General features: G+C 40.9%; 1 protein-coding gene across 6 annotated transcripts in view; it reads right to left on the minus strand.

Annotated features, from left to right (window-relative positions):
* Positions 1-18,909, minus strand: part of EPS15L1 (epidermal growth factor receptor pathway substrate 15 like 1) — a 46,942-nt gene that overhangs the window by 9,742 nt on the left and 18,291 nt on the right. For 4 of the 6 annotated variants that reach the window (XM_071451847.1, XM_071451846.1, XM_071451845.1 and 1 more), the window contains 4 exons: positions 18,390-18,450; positions 17,968-18,050; positions 16,391-16,523; positions 979-1,184 (listed from right to left, as the gene is read on the minus strand). In XM_071451847.1, coding sequence (XP_071307948.1) covers positions 979-1,184; positions 16,391-16,523; positions 17,968-18,050; positions 18,390-18,450 — 483 coding nt within the window. Of the gene's footprint in view, positions 1-978; positions 1,185-9,691; positions 10,176-16,390; positions 16,524-17,967; positions 18,051-18,389; positions 18,451-18,909 lie in introns of those variants that run through there. The other 2 variants (XM_071451848.1, XM_071451849.1) reach the window with 2 other exon arrangements.

The following is an 18,909-nucleotide window of genomic DNA, read 5'->3' on the forward strand; positions in this document are numbered from 1 at the left end:
AAAACATTAAAAAGAAACAACCTGAAAAGATTCAGCTTCAATATCTCCCCTTGCTGAACACTGTCCCGTGTCCAGCAGAGCTAAGAAACAGAGTCAGTTCAATTTTAAGTTCAATTTTACTGCGTGGCAACATGAGAAAACAAAAACATGTGAAAGGAGGAAGAAGCCTGAGGCTGTGGATGGAACAGATTCCATCCACTCATGGAAGCAAGGAGAACCACACCACCACTGCATTTCCAGTGGTGCCCAACTGCAGCACGAAAAGCAAAGCCAGGCTTTGGAAATCCCAGGATTTTTAACGGAATGGGGACCTGGCTTTGCTTTCAAACCTTCTGGGATGGTCTTCTGGAGTGCAGCGTGGACCTTCCTACCTTGGTTCTGCAAAACCATTTTGTTTTCTCTGTCTTTTCTACAACACCAGTAACAGGAACAAAATTCAACAGCTAAATTTTTCCATTTCTGTCTCAATTTCTGTGTCTCTCTATGACCACATTCCATCATATACAGCAAATGTCAGAATTTTCTCCACAAACAGTTACAAGGACTTATTAGAAACTTTCTCTTCAAGGATTTGCTTCTCAGGATATGGTGAAATTGCTAGAGAAATGTTCAATATCAATTGGTTTTTGAGTCTTTACATCATTGGCTCCCAAAAATCCATTTACAAAATAGCCTCCATGCAACAAAAACAATACACAGATTCTGCTACAAAGAATTTGAGAGTAAAGGCACACTGTACTAAAATAATTTAAATGCAAGTAAACCCTTGAAAATTTAGTAGGAAACTTCTTTTTTTTTTATTGAAATAACGCCTTTTTATTACAGAAATATTAATACAAAAACAATGAGGACAGCATGAAGGTACTGAGAGACAGAAGCCAGGGAACAGTAGGTTTTGCAGGTAAGACAAAAACCCAACAGAGATTGCTGCAAGCAGAGCAGAAAGTGGTTTGCTCAGAGACAAGGAACTTAACTTACAGAGCTGAAGTCTGCAAACCCCAAGGAAGAGTCTTTAGAAGTTTTACTTGAAGAGGAGGGAGCAAATGGATCTTTTCCACTAAATGGGTCCCCAAACCCCTTTTTACTTTGAAACAGGTCACTGCTGTCAGCCCCAAATGGCTGGAATGGATCATGGGGCTTGGGAAAATCTGCAGACCCAAGGTGGCTTACAGGAGTACTTTTACCTGGAAAGTTTAGGAAAACAAAAAAACAAAACAAAAAAAAACAAAAGGAGAAAAAGAGAAGTTACTTACCATGGACAATGCAAAGCCCTGAAATAGGAAACTGCACTGATACACTTAAGCATCATCCATCCTTCCTGGGGTGGGTGAAAATTTAACCCAATATAATGGTATTCATTTCTCAGTGCAAATCATCTAAAACAGTTGTTTTATTTAAGTGGATTTAGCTATTTATACATACCAAAATATGTAATACCATCAAGATTTTAAATGATGAAACCCATTATAAAGACATTTGGTCAGAAAAAAATTGACAAGTATGACTTTGATTTTCCAGGACTAGAGATATTTCGAGTTTAAGCTTGATTTTATATAGAAGACAAAATAAAAAACCATGTATCACTAAAGATAAGTAAGGTTAAATAGGATTAAAGAGTAACTTAGCTGTCACTTTACAGAATGCCTGCATTCTGACTTTTTTCCTGGAATTGGTTCATCCTTCTACCACCATGTACACAAAGAAAAAGAGGCCAATTCACCTCTCTCTGGGGTGTCTGCTCCACAACCCACCTTTTGTAGGTGACTGTTGTTATATTCCACCCCAACAACAAATGACATCACAGGAATTATTGTGCATGCTCATAAATATGATGTGTATACTTAATTTTCTTGCAATTAAAGCATCAAGGGTTGATTTTTAATTCCCCTTGCCAAAAGACTATTTTATGAGGTCAGATAAACAGATAAATAGATTTCTCCTCCTCCTGCCCCACCTAAAAAATAAAAGATTGCTCCTGAGAAGTATTTGTCCAGCTTCCAGGGAAAATATTCCTTGGGTGAACATTCTTGATTGCAATATGTACTTGATAAAGGAAAATCTAGAAACATTCTTAAAATAAACCAATACTTACAACTTCTCTGGCATAATAACCTGAATTTCATACATTATTTGTAGCAAGAGAGTTGCTTTGAAATATCCAATTATTTGAACTATAATTTAATAGGAATCTTATCATTCATTCCCATTATGATATACATACTGGGAAAGCACAGAGAAATGGATCAAACCCTAAATTTCAGAGTGTTCTTGGCACATTTAAGTCATAGCCTGGGAGCTTTTCAGAAAAGTACTTTGGTACGTGCTCATGAACTTCAGAATATATGCTATATATGAACATATGCTCAGATGTGTGGAAATACTTTTCTCAAAGGGAAATAAAGATCAGCAAACTTGCACTGAATAAATGACCTATCCAGCAACTTCCAGTAAATCCCAGCTCAGCCTCTCCTGCCCCCAGGACCAGCCAAAAGCCAGAAGCCAAAAGCCAAAATCCAAAATCCATCCTCCCTTGTACTCAGCTGGCCTCTGTTTGCCAAAGCCAGAGGCACCTGTGGGCAGGGAGCTGAGGGCATTGGGAATCCAGGGAGCTGAGGGAATCAGGTTTACATGGAGCTGAAGGAATTGAGTATCCAGGGAGCTGAGGGCATTGGGAATCCAGGGAGCTGAGGGAATTGGGAATCCAGGGAGCTGAGGGCATTGGGAATCCAGGGAGCTGAGGGAATCAGGTTTACATGGAGCTGAAGGAATCAGGTTTACATGGAGCTGAGGAAATTGGGCTTACATGGAGCTGAGGGAATCAGGCTCACATGGAGCTGAGAGAATTTGATATACAGGGAGCTGAGGGAATCAGGTTTACATGGAGCTGAGGGATTGGGTATCCCAGGAACTGAGGGAATCAGGTTTACATGGAACTGAGGAAATCAGGTTTACATGAAGCTGAGGGAATCAGGTTTACATGAAGTTGAGGGATTGGGTATCCCAGAACTGAGGGAATCAGGTTTACATGGAGCTGAAGGAATCAGGCTTACATGAAACAGAGAATTTGGTATCCAGGGAGCTGAGGGAATTGGGAATCCAGGGAGCTGAGGGAATCAGGTTTACATGGAGCTGAGGGAATCAGGTTTACATGGAGCTGAGAGAATTTGATATCCAGGGAGCTGAGGGAATCAGGCTTACGGGGAGCTGAAGGAATTGGGTATCCCAGGAACTGAGGGAATCAGGTTTACATGGAGCTGAGGGAATCAGGCTTACATGGAGCTGAAGGAATTGAGTATCCCAGAACTGAGGGAATCAGGTTTACATGGAGCTGAGGGAATCAGGCTTACATGGAACAGAGAATTTGGTATCAAGGGAGCTGAGGGAATCAGGTTTACATGGAGCTGAAGGAATTGAGTATCCAGGGAGCTGAGGGAATCAGGTTTACATGGAGCTGAAGGAATTGAGTATCCCAGGAACTGAGGGAATCAGGTTTACATGGAGCTGAGGGAATCAGGCTTACATGGAGCTGAGGGAATCAGGCTTACATGGAGCTGAGGGAATCACACAGACTGTCATTAGTGCAGTGCCAACATCAGACTGAGGTGCACTACTGGCACCACTGGCAGGCATTGAGCTGCATGCAAAGTGGGAAGCAAGCAAGTCCCCAGCTGAACAAGCAGACAGAGACATGGAAAACGAGGCACGTGCAGTAGGAGATAGAACTGGATTTGTTTAGTCCTGACAGTGTTTGAGGGGAACTTGGTCATAGTCCTGCAAGTCTTCCATCAGGAAAAAGGTGAATGGATTTAGGCTGGACCAAAAGAGATACACATCAGAAAATCCACAACATCTTTAAAACTTAAGGATACCCCAGACTGCCCAGAGAACTTAGAACATTCCTAGAACATCCTGAGTTGGAAGAGACCCTCAGGGATCATCCAGTCCAAGCCCTGGCCCTGCACAGCCACCACACCAATCCCACTCTGTGCCTGAGAGTGTTGTCCAAGGGCTCCTTGAGCCCTGGCAGCCCTGGGGCCATGGCCATTGCTCTGGGAGACATTCTATCAACACATCTGTGAAGTTTGAGAAAGTTTCTAGAAACAGCACTGGTTCAGCTGCCTTGAAGCTGGAAGGTAAAGGAGATCTGTTAAAGCTTGGCCCAGCACTATTTTCCAAGGTTCAGTACATGGATCACATCTGACACATGGATCTACAGATCCCCATGGCAGCCATGACCCGTGTGGCTCCTAAAGAGAGGCAGATCAGGCCAGTGGAAGGAAGTGACAGACTGTACATGAAATAATTCTCCTCACAAACACAGACACTCCTTCACCCCACCTGCCCTTCCACAGGGCACCTTTTGCTCTCTGGAACAACGTGTTCCATCCTGCCCATCCTGGTGGCCTCCAGATCTCACCACTGCCACAGCCATCCCATGCCAGGGGACAGGCAAGCCTGGCAAGGGATGAGCAACTCAGCATTTTGTGTGTAATGCTCCACAGAGAAGAGCAACTTATTTAAACTTGTTTCAAATTTGAGTCATAGAATTCCAGAATGGTTTGGGTTGGAAGGTACCTTAAAGCTCATCCAGTTTTAACCCCCTGCCATGGGCAGGGACATCTCCTACCAGACTGGGTTGCTCCAAGCTCCATCCAAACTGGCCTTGGAGAATTACAAAGAGAATTAAAGTATCTGCATCTCCAACTTTTGGTCAAGGCAAAACAAGAGCCTTCTAGGTTATTTCCCCTTCCTCTATTGCCAGTTACCAGCAAGTAAATCCCCCCTCATACCTCACCCTGTATTGCCCAAAACCAATTTGGATCGATGGAGGTAAAACTGACCCATTTTAAGCTGCTTTTTTTCTTAGGTTAAATCTTCTGCTAGCGAAACCACTTTGTGGAATAGGTGACTGTTAACACAAATGCTGGGTTTGCAACGTATTTGTTCAGCAAGACTGGTTTTTCTGGGTGGCCTGTTTAAGGTTTTTGCACAAAGCTTTGGGTGGTTTTGAACCTGCACAGAGCATTAGGGTTTCTCGTGCTTCATCTTCACAAAAGATCACAAAGAATCACTTTGTTGTAGAGGAAATGTCACCATATAATGAGAGTTACTGCTAATGATATTGAAGGCTTTCATTTTACACACTGAGTGCCATTTTCTTCAGATTTTTAGATGTTAAAGAATAGAATAGGGTGGTAATTTTTGTATTTTGAAAAAAAAAAAAAAGTGAGAGGGAAATCCTTATGCAATCAGGTTTATTTTTGCAGAGCAATTTTTAGAGCAGCATCTACTCTGAATACATCAACCACAAGGCTGATGATCCATGATGACCATCAAGTCCAACTCCAAGTCCAAATCTCTCCTCTACTGCCTTTTCTATGTTGTTCACAGCTCACATTATCCTGCCACACTCTGCAAACGTGGTTTTGAGGCCTGGCAGAAGTTTGTTTGGTTCAGTTAGATGTTCAAATTTACTCGTTTATTAGCCACAAATTAGTAAGAACAACACCAGCGTTATCTTTCTGATGTCTTTGCTGACTTGCAGCAAGTGTAAGTCTCCCATCTTAACTACACAAAGAATTTTATAGTTTAGTGTGTCAAGAATGTGGGTATGGGCTTTCCACAACATAAAACAAAAGTACTCAAAGCACAGTTTGAGTTACCACCTCTACTGATGGACATTGGTAACGTTGCAATACTGCAAGATACAGTCATAACCTAGATTGCATTAATCTTCCATTTGCTGGAAAATGTTGCATTTGTACATGACTCTGCTCATGGTTCTGAGGTACGGCAGGCAAACAGTTGTAACCCTTATATGATTTTTCTGCTAATAGTTTCAGGGGAAAAAAAGTTCAGAAAAAAGCAAAACAGGTCCTATTCTGAAACCACAGCAGTTTCAGCAGTTACCCAAGTGGTGCACACAAACCACACCGAGGACTCACTTCAGCAAAAAGAGATGATGAACAAAATGGTTTACCACAGCAAGTGCTGTTACTTAGAGTGAACTCCACCCATACAAAGGGCTTATCTAATTTCATACCCCACAGCAAACTTGAGTTTGGAGGGCTGAGATCTATATTTCAAAGCAAATATAACCTCACTTGTAGGATGCAAACACAAAATTTGTCTTATTGAATTACAAGGTATTGACAACGAAGTGAAATATTTAGAACTCTCTCAATATTCTATGTTTCAATGCTGGGCCTGACTTTCTGCTTAGAAGAGGATCTTGCTGAATGATGAGAAGCAGCATTTTTCCTGGCTTTGAAGCCTAGATGGATCAAGCTTATGGGCAAACAGGAGAGAGTGGAAATGACACAGCTTTAACCTTTCACTAAACAAGGGCTCATTTCCAGGATACTTTCTAAACTGAAAAATAGCCTTTAAGAAGCCAGAGCTGTGTTGCAGAGGATTAGGAGTGATAAGGTAAATCCACACCTGTGATTATACCTGAGCATATAATGCCAGGACTTCCACCTCTCCTGTTTTTCCACATGGCAGAAGAAGCCTCAGGTGCCTCCCAGCACATCTTTCTCTTGGCAGTTCACCAAATTTACATCTCATTCCCAACTTACTCAGCATGATTCCCACCATCCTGGTTAAGATTATCCAGCTCCTCCAGTGATGCAGAGTAAAATCTTCAGAAACTGAACTCACAGGAAAAATGATTACTAGTTTCAAACTTTGCCTGAAGGTTAGCTACATTAAACTAAATTTTCTACAGAATACTTGGAGGTCTTTGTCTTCAACAGGGGCTATTGCAAACTCAACTATTTGATAATGTTCTTTGCAAAAAATCACAACATGTTTTTTGTAACAGAAGGGAGAAGTTTTAGAAGTTTTCCCTTGTAAAAACCCCTCAGAACTGTTTTTGCTTAATATTGCAAAGTTTGCACCTTGAGTTCACCGAAAACTTCTGCTTAAGAGAAACATTCTGACAATCTACAAACTTCTTGAAAGGTGAGAAATCGTTACATGTTCAGCCCAAGAATCTGCTCTGAAACAGCTTCTGGACAACCTCTTTCAACCATAGGTACTGAAATATCTTTACTCTGAGGGGCCAGCATAAACAAGAGAATCAAAGCGTGAATGGAATTTTTAGCTTGTGGCCAGGCAGGTGCTCCACCCATGAGTCATTTATCCTACACAACAAGGGATGCCTGTGCTCTAATGTAACTGTCAGGTCTTCTAGAAGGCATGAAAAACAAAAAAACTTTTCCTGTCAGTCACAACTTCGAGGCTGATTTTCTCACTCTTGGCTACAGAGGAGGGGAAAAAAAAAATAAAGGTAAACAGGCACCAGGGTACTTGTGAATAAGTCTGGGTGCTGAAAAAGTTCTAAGGAAACAGGTGTGTGGCATCATGCACAAATAAACATCCCAGCACTCCTGTCATCTCACAATGAGTACAGAACTCTATACATTGCTCTAGATCAAATCACTGATACCCACAACTTCAGTAAATCCACATAATTTAGAGTTAAATCTAAATTAAATCATGGGAATTATATTACATGATTTTTTTCTGATTAACACAATCCTTTCTTTTGTTCCTCACTTCTAATTACATCCATCATACTAACATGGCTTCTTTCTTTTAAAATTTATCTGACTAAATACATGGAGCAAATTTCTACATGGGAACATTCAGACTTTGGCCTGCATTTATAAGAAAGACACTGAACCGATTGTAAAGTCTGAATTTTTATCGAGTTGAGACACTGAAGACACATCTTAGGCAAACAAACTACTGAAACCAATTTTTATGTCCAACTCAAAAAGCAGCAAAGATCTAAGCCTTCTTTACCTCACTGAAAGTGTCAACACAAGGTCAATGTGCACTGCTCTTGGGCTGCCTTAAAGATGAGAAATAAAGTCTAAAATTGCAAAAACAGTCAAACCATAAAATGCCTTTAATTTAGAGAAGTGACACATACAAAAAAGAACTATATTTATCGTTGGCATGAAGGAGGAGGAAGCATCAAACACGAAGGAAGGGAGCAGCAGAAGCTGCACAAACACTGCCTGCACTGCCCTGAGCTGGGCCAGCTGCTGGTCACACACAGAAGGAACAAGAGGCTTCTGAAATTGTCCCAGGGGCACAAAAGACACCCCCAAAGAATCTAAAACTTTCACTTGGACAATCCTGGTCCAGGGAAATCTGGAACACGTCTGCAGATGTGTGATTATCTGGGTATTTAATCATTAAAGCTTTGAGGTCCAAGTGCCATCAGAACAGCTCTTTTAGATCCCTTCACAACTGCGTGCACTTGAGTGGGCAAATCCATCTGCAATTTCCCTTGCAAGCTCCCTGCACCACAGCAACAGAACAAAAAGATGTTCTGCTGGTAATTTTTCTTGCACTTGTAGCTTCTCTGAGGCTGACAACAACCTCCTGCAACCACACTTCAAAGGGCAGGCAAAGGATGGCCACCCCAAATTAGAGAATTAGAGTTTCTGTAGGTGATGGGTTACAACATTCAGCACAGCTATAAGTTTGCAGATTGGTTCAATAAACACAATATTAAGACCTGTTAAGATCTGAAACCCCTGACCCCTTTTCATTTTTTTAAGCTACCAACATGTTCAGATATCGTTTATCAGCCAACTGGCAAGATGAAAAACCAGGAGTTTATCAGCCAGATTTTGCTTGAATCAGCCTTTTCTGTCTTTTTTGGTAGGACAGCAAAATACATCTAGCAGTCTCATAATTAGTGATTTAGTGAAACTCTGAACACTAACACCCTGACTGATTAAATTTATGATCAGTAACATCATTACTATTATTTTGCAATACTTTCTAGTCACTCAAACACTCTGCAAATCTTTGTGTTCTGAGGTTTGGAGCTCCACAGAACCAGGTCTCTCTGAGGGATCAGTCATGCTTCCTAACCCAAGGCAGGCTACTGTCCCCCATATTTTTTCAGTATTTTAACATTTCAAAACCGTAACAAGTAATAAATAAATAAATAAAAACTGTGGGAACAAAGCTGAAGCCCTTAACTCAAAAAGGTTAATACAGAGGTGTTAACCACTAACCTCTGAAAAGCCAATATTCATTTGCCATCATAGACCAAAGCTACAAAAAATAAATGGATCACTAAACAAAGCCGAAGCTTTTTGACAAACTCCCCATGTGCAGAGTGGAATAGTAATTTACCAATGGAATTTACTTTAACACCTGTATTTCAGCAGCTAAGTAACTCCACTAATTTATTTCTTATTTAGGATGAATTCAATGTGTTATTCCTTTAAATTTACTCAGAGTGGCTGTGGACTCCTCATCCCTGGAACTGTTCAAGGCCAGTCTGGACAGGACTTGGAACAACCTGGTCTAGTGGAAGGTGTTCCTGCCCAAGGCAGGGGGGTTAGAACTGGAGGAACTTTAATGTCCCTTTAATGATCTGAGATTCTATACATTCCAAGTTACTCTGTTATTTTTCTGCTATTTACACACTGACGCCCCAAAAAAACCCTCAATTTTTAAAGTGCATTAGCATTTTAAAAGTACACTATTCATATAATATTCACTACCTCTATTATTCACTAATATACAATAACAATATAAATGATAATATTTACACAAGCTAAAATTTATTTTAATAATTAAAATTCATAAAATAATTGTGTTTATTAAATAATCATTGCAAGAAAGCAGCACACTGAAATTGAAAAGGGTATTTTCTTCCTGTATTTTTAGGACTTTTATTCTTTCATAGTTAAAAAGTTGAAAACCACTATAAGCAAGCAATAAAAATTGAGGAAAGGTTGAAGGTTTCACACTGCTCTGTGGTGAAGGTTCTTCCACTAATATCAGAATGGTTTGAATGGGAAGGATCTTAAAGAATGCTGCCAGCACAAGTCATGGAAACACTGAGGGTGCCAGTTTGGAGGCTTCAGGGTGACTTTTGCACGAGAAGCCATTTTGAACCTACTGCCAGCTCTAGGGTTCTCCATGCATCCTGAAATTTGGGTACCTCATCCATCACTCCTGCAATCAGGATTAAGGCAGAATCACATTCATCCAAACTTCCTGATGGCAAAAAATGGTTGTCTCTGAGCTTCTCCAGCAACCATGTGCACCTGGACCATCATCAGTTGAGCAGGGCCAGTAACGCTTGTTTGGAGGATGCCAACTGGCACCTGGTGACACCGACTGTATTCCTGCATGAACTAAAATGACAGGATACACAGAGTGGTGGGTATGGAGCAAGGGTCACTGGATGCACCAGCAGCCTTAAAGGCACTAAATTTATCTCTGACACTTGGGTGTGTGTCACCTCTCCCATCCTTGAGGCCTACAGGAATACTCAGTGCTAAAACCCAAGACAATGCAAGGTGTCATAAATGATTGTATCCTACAGCTTGGTGTGCCTTGTCCCCAGGTCACACACACTCCTGTTGTGGTGCTAACCTGATGGGGAAGGAACTCTCGTGTCTGAAAGGGCACACAAAAGGCAGACACAGCACCACAGAGTGCAGTGCCTGCGTCCTCCCTCACGCCATTAATGTACAGCATCAATGAGGCAGGGCAAGACCTGCTGGAACAGGAGGGGTCAAGCCTTGCTCATCCTCCCTGGATAGAGTAGCTTCCTTCAGGAACTCCAGGGCCTGACAAGGAGTGCAGAGCATAGAGAGTAATGTGTCAGATGCTTGTCAGTAGTGGTTAATCTCACTGGTTAACAGCGCTGCTATAACCGCAATGTGGAATGCATGGGGCTGCGCTGAAAGGAAGTGGTAAGGGTGGGGCATAAGCACTAGGTCCCACGATCAAAGCATTTACTTATAACCCAATCACTGACACCCACACAGCAGCTTCCTGTACTTTAAAAAAAAGAGAAAAAAAAAAAAAAAAGAAAAAGAAAAAAAAAAATCTGTTTCTCTCTTTCTGTAATCAACAACTTTTACCTAGAAACTAGTTAGCGGAGAACTCTTGACTGATTTCAATCTGCAGCTCACAGCAGAAAACATAATTTTTAATCTGTGAGAACCTACCAGAGCCATTTTAACTGACAGGTTTCAGTCTACCAGTTCTTTCATATTTTTTTTATCCTTAATTACACCAAAGTCCCATAAAGCTTGAGAAGCTGCATAAGAAATATAAAGCAAGCAGAAGTTCCACAGTGCTGAACACCACAGGCAATCTTCTGCCAGCAAATAAAATGTCCTTATAAATCTACAGAACTCAGCAATGTTTTAGGGGAGTTTGAGGAAATAATGTGCAGTGGAATGTAGATCCTTGTCACAGGGCACCTTTGTTTAAGAATGCTGAGATACTTTACTATTATTTGCTTTCTGTTTATCACAGCTTGTTACACAAAGCACTGGCGTTTCTTCGGTGCCTTTTGAGCATTACTCAAGGTATAACATCAATAAATTTACAAAATGTTCCACTCCTCTCCAAAGAAACCTGCAAGTTCTCCAGTAGCACCTGGTGAACATCAAATCACTCCAGCCAGGTCCTAGGGGAGCCCTATGAAACCTAATGTCCATTAGGACCTTCATGGAGATTAACACATTACTGAAGAACATGCACACCATGTTCTTCAGAACCCCCAATTCTCTTGGGGATTTTCATTTGAAGAGCCTTGCCAGAAGAGCTAAAGAACTTTTTCTTGGCTGATCTTCCTCAACCTAAAGAGAATCTTAAATATGGGACAGAGATAGCGATGTTCCAAATCTTCTCATGAAACAGTAAATTGGAGCTTTGAGGTACACTAGTATCTAGGTTTGCTCCTTCTGGAACACCTTCCCCTTGCTAGTCTCTACTGGGATTCACTGAATTATTAACCTTCCTCCAAATCTCTTTAAAAAAGAGATTCTGCACTTAACTTCCAAACTGTTATACTGAATAAATACTCAATAAGAGTATTTTACCATAAAAACAAAGATGAGATTTCTCTTGGACCAAGCAAGGATCAGATTAGGACTCTGAAACATCTAAAAGATCTTGACAGACTGGTCAACAATAAAGTAAGAAAGAAAGAAAATTATTTATGATGAACAAAAGTAGCATAAAGCTGAGATTCTACCCAAGATCCAAATCTAATTAAATAATCTTGTGATTGTCATACCCTCTCTTAATCTCAGTACTCAAGAAAGGAAAGATATGGATCTCAGGGTACCTAATCCATGCCACACAAGGGTTTTCCCTCTCACAGAGAGAGTTGTGAACTGAACTATCTACTAATACACTCAGATCACAGCTGCTTCTCAATGTTCCAGCTGTGGAAAAAACCCAAATATCAACTAAAACCAAAGAAACCAACCCATTTCCACTTTACAAGCAGAACAGGCCAGGGTGTGTAGGACCAGACCTGATGACCCACTGCAATCCTGACACCCCCTGCAGCAGCAGAGAAGTTTCTCTACACACTGTGTGAAGGCTGTGTCCAGAACCTGGATATGAGAGCAGCTCCCCTGAACCACAAACTCCTCTCAGAGGTCTTTCCAGGAACACCTGAAGGCCTTTTGCTCTATCACTACATGGTAAACACAGGTTATGTCCAAAAGGCTCCATTTCAGGAGCCGTGCTCTACAACTTCCTCATGAAGGACTTGGATGTGGGACTGGAAGGCAGACTTAAGTGAGTTTGGTGATGACACGTAGCTGGGAGGAGCTGTTGATTCCCTTAAAGGCAGAGATGTGCTGCACAGAGATCTTGACAAAGGAAAGGGCTGGGCAATCCTCAATTTAACATGCCAAGTGCCAGATCCTGCCCCTGTGCCAGAGCAGCCCTGGATGCAGGGACAGACTGGGGAATGAGAGGCTGTGGACCAGCCATGTGCAAAGGGAGCAGGGAGTCCTTGGTTGGTGGCAAGTTGGACCTGAGTCACCAGTGTGCCCCAGCAGCCCAAAGTGTCACCATGGTCTGGAGGGCAGCACCAGCCTGACAAGGGATGGGATTCTCCTGCTCTGCTCTGCACTGGGGCAGCCTCAGCCTGGGGGCACTTTGGGCACCACGAGATCAGAAGGATCCAAAGCTGTTGGAGAGTGGCCAAAGGAGGGACACGGAGCTGGGGAAGGGCTGAGGAGCAGCTGAGGGCACTTGGCTGGTTCAGCTGGAGCCCAGGAGACTGAGGGGAGGCTCCTGGGGGCTGCAGCTCCTGCCCAGGGCAGGCACAGGGGCAGCGCTGAGCTCTGCTCTGGGACAGGGACAGGAGCCCAGCAAGGGCTGGAGCTGGGCCAGGCCTTGGCATGGAGCTCAGGGCAAGGCTCTGCCCCTCCAGCCTGGCACTGCCCAGGCTCCCCAGGGCAGGGGCCACAGCCCAAAGGCTGTCAGAGCTGAACAAGTGCTTGGACAATGCTTCCAGCCCTTCAGAGGGTGAGAGTGTTGGGGTGTCCTGTGCAGGGCCAGCACTCTGGCTCCATGGTCCTGATGGGTCCCTTCCAACTCAGAATGTGCCATTTAAGTGTTTTCCTGATCCTGTGCTCAGCTGCAAGGGTTTGCTCTGTTTGCTCTTTGTTTTCATGAAGGAACGAGACCTGATGTCAAACTCCTCATTCATCTGGACAAAAAAGAGGCCCATGGGCAAAGTGAGAACTGTGGCACACTTTGGTCCAAGGACACAGTGCAATCCTCAATGGGACATCAGACAATGTTTGCATGCCATGTGCAAAAGCTTCACATAAAGAAAAGCACCAAATCAGGGCTAATCAGGAACAACCCCTGGTGGATCCTGTTTAGTTTCCACTATCAAAAGCCTGGGAAATCAGGCAGCTTCCAACACTCTGCAAAAGTATTTATATTTTCTACTTGAGTGCAGAGGTTAGAGGACAAGTAAAGTTTCCTTTCAGAGCTTTCTGCACCTGCCTACCAAAATGCAACCAAACCACAAAAGTGTTTTTCAATATTAACCCCCCCCCAACAGAAAGAACAGTTTTACTAAAAAGAGTACAATGATGGAACAGAAAGGCAAATTACAGGTTTGTCTGATAATAATTAGCGTTTATTCATCCTTCAGCAAGATCTTTATCACTTACTTGTTTTTTTAATTAAAGAGACCAAGGTAAGAAAGGTAAGAAACAACGGAAGCTTCTTGTCTGTTGTTTGTTTGCTGAGGCCATTCTAACACACATTTTATGCCCGTATCTCTCGCTACAATCACACTATATTACTATATGATTTCTCATGCTTTAAGTAACCACTGAAGATTGCTTTAGTTGTGGAAGGAAGGGAGGAGTAGAACTGCATAAACACACGAGGCTCATTTGCTTTAAAAAAAAAAAACCTGTTGTTTCCTCCTTAGCCTATTTTATCATAACAACATTTGCTTTTGGTAGAGCGTGGAGCCTCACAAAGAGTGTATCTCCCTAGAAGGGGGGAAGAGACACACTTAAACCATTTTTAACCAACTGATTAAAGGCTGAGTGCACGTGTCTAAATAAAAAACATATTAATACAGCTGAATATTCCCCACATTCCTCAGTATGTACAAAAGAGGGAATGAGGACACAGAAAGCCAAAAACCCTCATGTGAGGGAGTCAATATTCACCTTTCCTGCTACTATTACACTGCATTTGCTAAGAGTAACCATGTTTCTAACAAGAAATACAAAGAAACTACATATAAGAGATTACATGGGTATATCTAGTATTTATTGGAATCATCCAAATTTATATAGGCCCTGTTAACTCTAAAATATTTTATGTAGCTATTTTTTTGAAAGATGGCCATTTGCATTCTTTCCTTGAAAACCAAATAAAGAAAAATAACATCATTCACAATGTGAAATAAGATTCCCTTTAGCATTTCTATTTCTCCTTTTCTTCATGTCTGTCCTAGTGATGGATATTTGTCAACATGACATATTATGTGGTTTGCTTTTTTTTAATTACTGAAAACTCATTAGTAGATAGTAGAAAATAGTAGAAAATACACAAAGCAAGCATAGAACAAACTGCTTCAAAGGCTTTTTCACAATCCTAGAGCATTTCCTGACAACTTTACATGCATACTCACCTATAAAATCCTCTCATTTGTTGCTTTCAGGGTTTTTGGGTGCACCATAATCTCCTGAGCAATAAAATCCCAGCAACAGGAACAAATACTGCTGCAATGGTCTGCTTGTAAGTGTACTGTGTGCAATGGAATCTTTCACATCTGGGATCAATTTATGGGATAGGTAATGACATTAAGGATACCTTGGTAATAAGCAAGCACTTTTCACATTGTCCAAGGAGTTTGTTCTGGAATAACTGGTGTGCAAAACCAGCCAGATCAACAACACCTGTCACAAACAGGCTGCCTGCTCTGCTCCAAAATGCACCAGCACAAAGGCAGAGAACCCACACACTGCAGGAGACATTAATGATGGATCTGCTCTTTTTGTACTGTGCTCCCTAATACTGTCTGTGGATATATAAATACATGATGATCAATGTGTTTAGTGCAAAATTCTGTGCCTAACCATCAGCAGCATCTAGCATCTGTTGGTTTTTTTTTTGAGCCAACTGAAAGTTCCCTCTTGATATCAACTGAACTCAACCATTGTTGTTAAAAGGAGACTTGAAACTGCATGGCTTCAGTTCTTTAAACAGTTTCACTGGTAGCTGAATAGCTTGAAAACAACTACAGGGAGAACAGAAATTGAAGCTCCACTGAGAGAGATCTTTTCAATTCATGAGATTTATATATCTCCCAGATTTCCATAAATGATGGACTCCAAGCAGGAACAAAGCCATATATACTCTGTGTATATATACAGTGTATATATACATATATACAGTGTTTTCTGTTTAATTCATACAGTAATGTTCAAATGCAAGAATGATCCTAGCTGGGCAGACAGGTCAGGACAGGTCTAACTGTGCACCCTGGCCTTGGCAGGAGCCAGTGGCAGATGCCTCAGGAAGAACATCAAAGCAAGATGAAGATGCAGCCACAGCCAGACTGCCTTGCTATCAGCTACAAAGGAGCTGGAGCCAGGAGTTGGCTTTTGGGACACCCTGTTGTTCTCTGTTTCTTCTGAGAATTATCTAGAGGGTTTTTTAAGACTATTTAAACTTTTTGGCATTCACCATATTCTCTGGCAAACATAGAAATAAATCCTGAATTTCTATTACCATATAAAAGCAAACCTTTTCATTTTAAAGATGCCATTTACTAATCTTATATGTTGCCTACTTAGAAAATACAGGGCTTTTTCCCCTGTTTTCTCCTGCCACATGTGATTTTATAGATCTGTAATAGCACTCTCATCATCTGTTCTCCACTTTGAAGAGTTTCAGTCTGGTTTACTGATAATTTTGTCAATTTACCAATAACTTCACATCTTCCTCCATGGTTGAAATATAAGACAGATAGCAGACTGTCCACTTGCTCTTACACCCAGCAATACACTGTAAATTGAAAGAAGCAGCTTTTAAAAGAAGAAAACCTCCTTACCACTGGGTGGCTTGGGTCGTGGAGGGACATTTTTCTTGGGTGGTAATGCTGGTGTGTCTGATTTGCTTTTGAAAGGGTCATCTGTGAATCCTGCCCCTCCAAAAGAGGAGGCAAAGGGGTCTGAAGGTACTGACTACATGAGAAAAAAAAGAAAAGAAAAGGGATGTAAGCACACTGGAGAATACCTGTGGTTTCATGAAGCTACAGTTAAGTCAAGTAAAAGCATTAACTTCAAAATCTGAGGGCAGAATTGTAAGTGGTGTAGGAGGCTAATGCCCAATGCCAGAGGTGCTGAGATTCCATAGACAATCAAAGACCTGATGCTTTTCATCATTTAAGTACTTCTAGAACTTTTAGTCCCAGCAAAAAAAAGTTGATGAGGAAATAAAAGGAAGTAAAACTTGACTTTTTACTATTTGGCAATGAACAGTAATACCACAGCCTGACCTTCACTCTAACAAACAGAACCATGACAGAACCTGGAAAAACAGTGCAGAAGGGATAACTTTATTCCAGACTTTTCTGAAGTCACACATAGGTATTTGACTTTTTAGTCAAAACCTTAGGGAATATCCAAAAGCACGTGTTTAAATCTTCCTATATTCAAACAGCTTTTCTAAAGGACTCTCCTAGTGATGAAGAAGCCCAAAAGTATTGTGCCATGCAGGGAAATTTATCATTGTGAAATGAAGAAAGAGGAGTTTTGTGAAAAAGGTAAAAATCGCAGTCAAACTTTTGCTAAAATTTCTACCTCGAGCCAGCCATGTCTACTGGTAAAGGCTGTTGCCACCTAGTGGAGAGCTACAACAAAATAGCAAAAGGTAGGGGAGGAAAAAAACCACCAAGAAATGTAATTAGTCAAAGGGAAATGATAAACTATTTTATTTTTAACATTTACTCCACTAATGTAAGGAGTTGGGAACTGAGTTCACTAAATTCCAAACTCCACCTCAGGAAAGAAGACCAAGACTTTTCCAATTATCCATTTTTTTCATTTGTGTCCTGAACCTTTTTCTTGATTTGCTATTTAAAATGGACAGAAATTGCACACTGAAAACATGGGAGAGACTGACTGACTGTTAAGAGTTGAGTAAGGTTAGGTTACATTTATTTAGTAGCATAATATTTTGTTAAAAGTTGACCTAAATCTTAGAGGCCTTATCCAACCTTAATGTGTTTATGGTAAGCTTAGAAACAAGTCAGGATACTTACTATGAAGTAACCAAGAAGCAAATTCCAGGACTTAGATGAAGGCTGGGCACTGAAATATATTCATATCTGCAACAACTACCTCTTCTTACAAGTTAAAACTACAAGTTAATTAATTTTCCTGATCTGGTCATTGAAAATATTTGTGAAAAAATGTATTTATCCCTACTGAATCTACCAGTCTTAGTAAGACTTTGCCATATCTGACATGGTTGGAAGATTCTTTGCTATATAGCTGGTGAGGCTGACTGGAAGAAAATTAACAAAATCAGACTGTCAGCTAAAAAGTTACAATCATATCACACTCTTTTAGGAAGTGTCTGTACATACATTTTTAAAAGGATAATTGCTTTCCTTTTAACCTTTACCTTTGACATCTGACTGAAGTCTGCAAATCCCTCACCACCACTGAAAGCACCACTTCCAAATGGATCCAGTGTTCCAAATGGATCTGGAACAGATATGCAGAAAATAAAGTTATTTTGAATAATACTTAAGAATTACAGGGAATGCTTAGTGGTGCCAATGAAGCACAAAACTAAAACACACTTGCATTTAGATGTTCAGAGAGAATTCCACTAAACAATAGGTTTCCTACCAGTTTTTTGGAGGGAAAATATGAGAAGAAAACAGTGAGATAATGTCTCATAAAATATGAGAAGAAAACTGTCATGAACTGTGACAAGACCATGATGCTTTTTGCCAATGGTTCACAAGACTCTTTATCCTCAACTCTTGTATTTGATTCTTTCATAAAAAGATAACCTCATTTTAAATGGTTCCTTCTTACCTGGACCTTTTGAAGAGATACTGGAAGATGTAAAAGGATCAGTGCTTTCAAAAGGGTCAGGCTAAATAAGAACAGATATACAGAATTATTTTTCTGCTGGACTGTGCATTTACCATTTCATGCCTATCAAAATCTCTTGCTTTAAGACAAATAGTTTACAGTTTCAGACCACTCTATTCAGTGGACAGAGTGGGATAAAATCAGCTTATTATATGAAATTTACTTTATTAGTGCATTTGGCTATTGCATTTAGTCTTTAAGCAACAGACAGAATATTCAGGTCATGCATTTATATTATTAATAATTCAGAGAGTCTGTATACTGCTTCTTTTTAAACAGATAATTTTTACAGCTGCTCTTCAGTTTGACAAGTCAGTTGGTCTTGCAGTATAGGATTGTACTTAAATAAAAGCTGACTTCCCACAGCCTGAAACTGGTCTTGGGTAGCAACACTCCATGAACTGCATAAGAATGAGGAAAACACTAATAAAAACAAAACCAAAGAAATCACATTCCCCCC

Source organism: Agelaius tricolor, unplaced genomic scaffold (genome assembly GCF_023055355.1).
Source record: "Agelaius tricolor isolate 1412-34295 unplaced genomic scaffold, bAgeTri1.0.p SCAF_33, whole genome shotgun sequence".
NCBI classification, from domain to species: Eukaryota; Metazoa; Chordata; class Aves; order Passeriformes; family Icteridae; genus Agelaius; species Agelaius tricolor.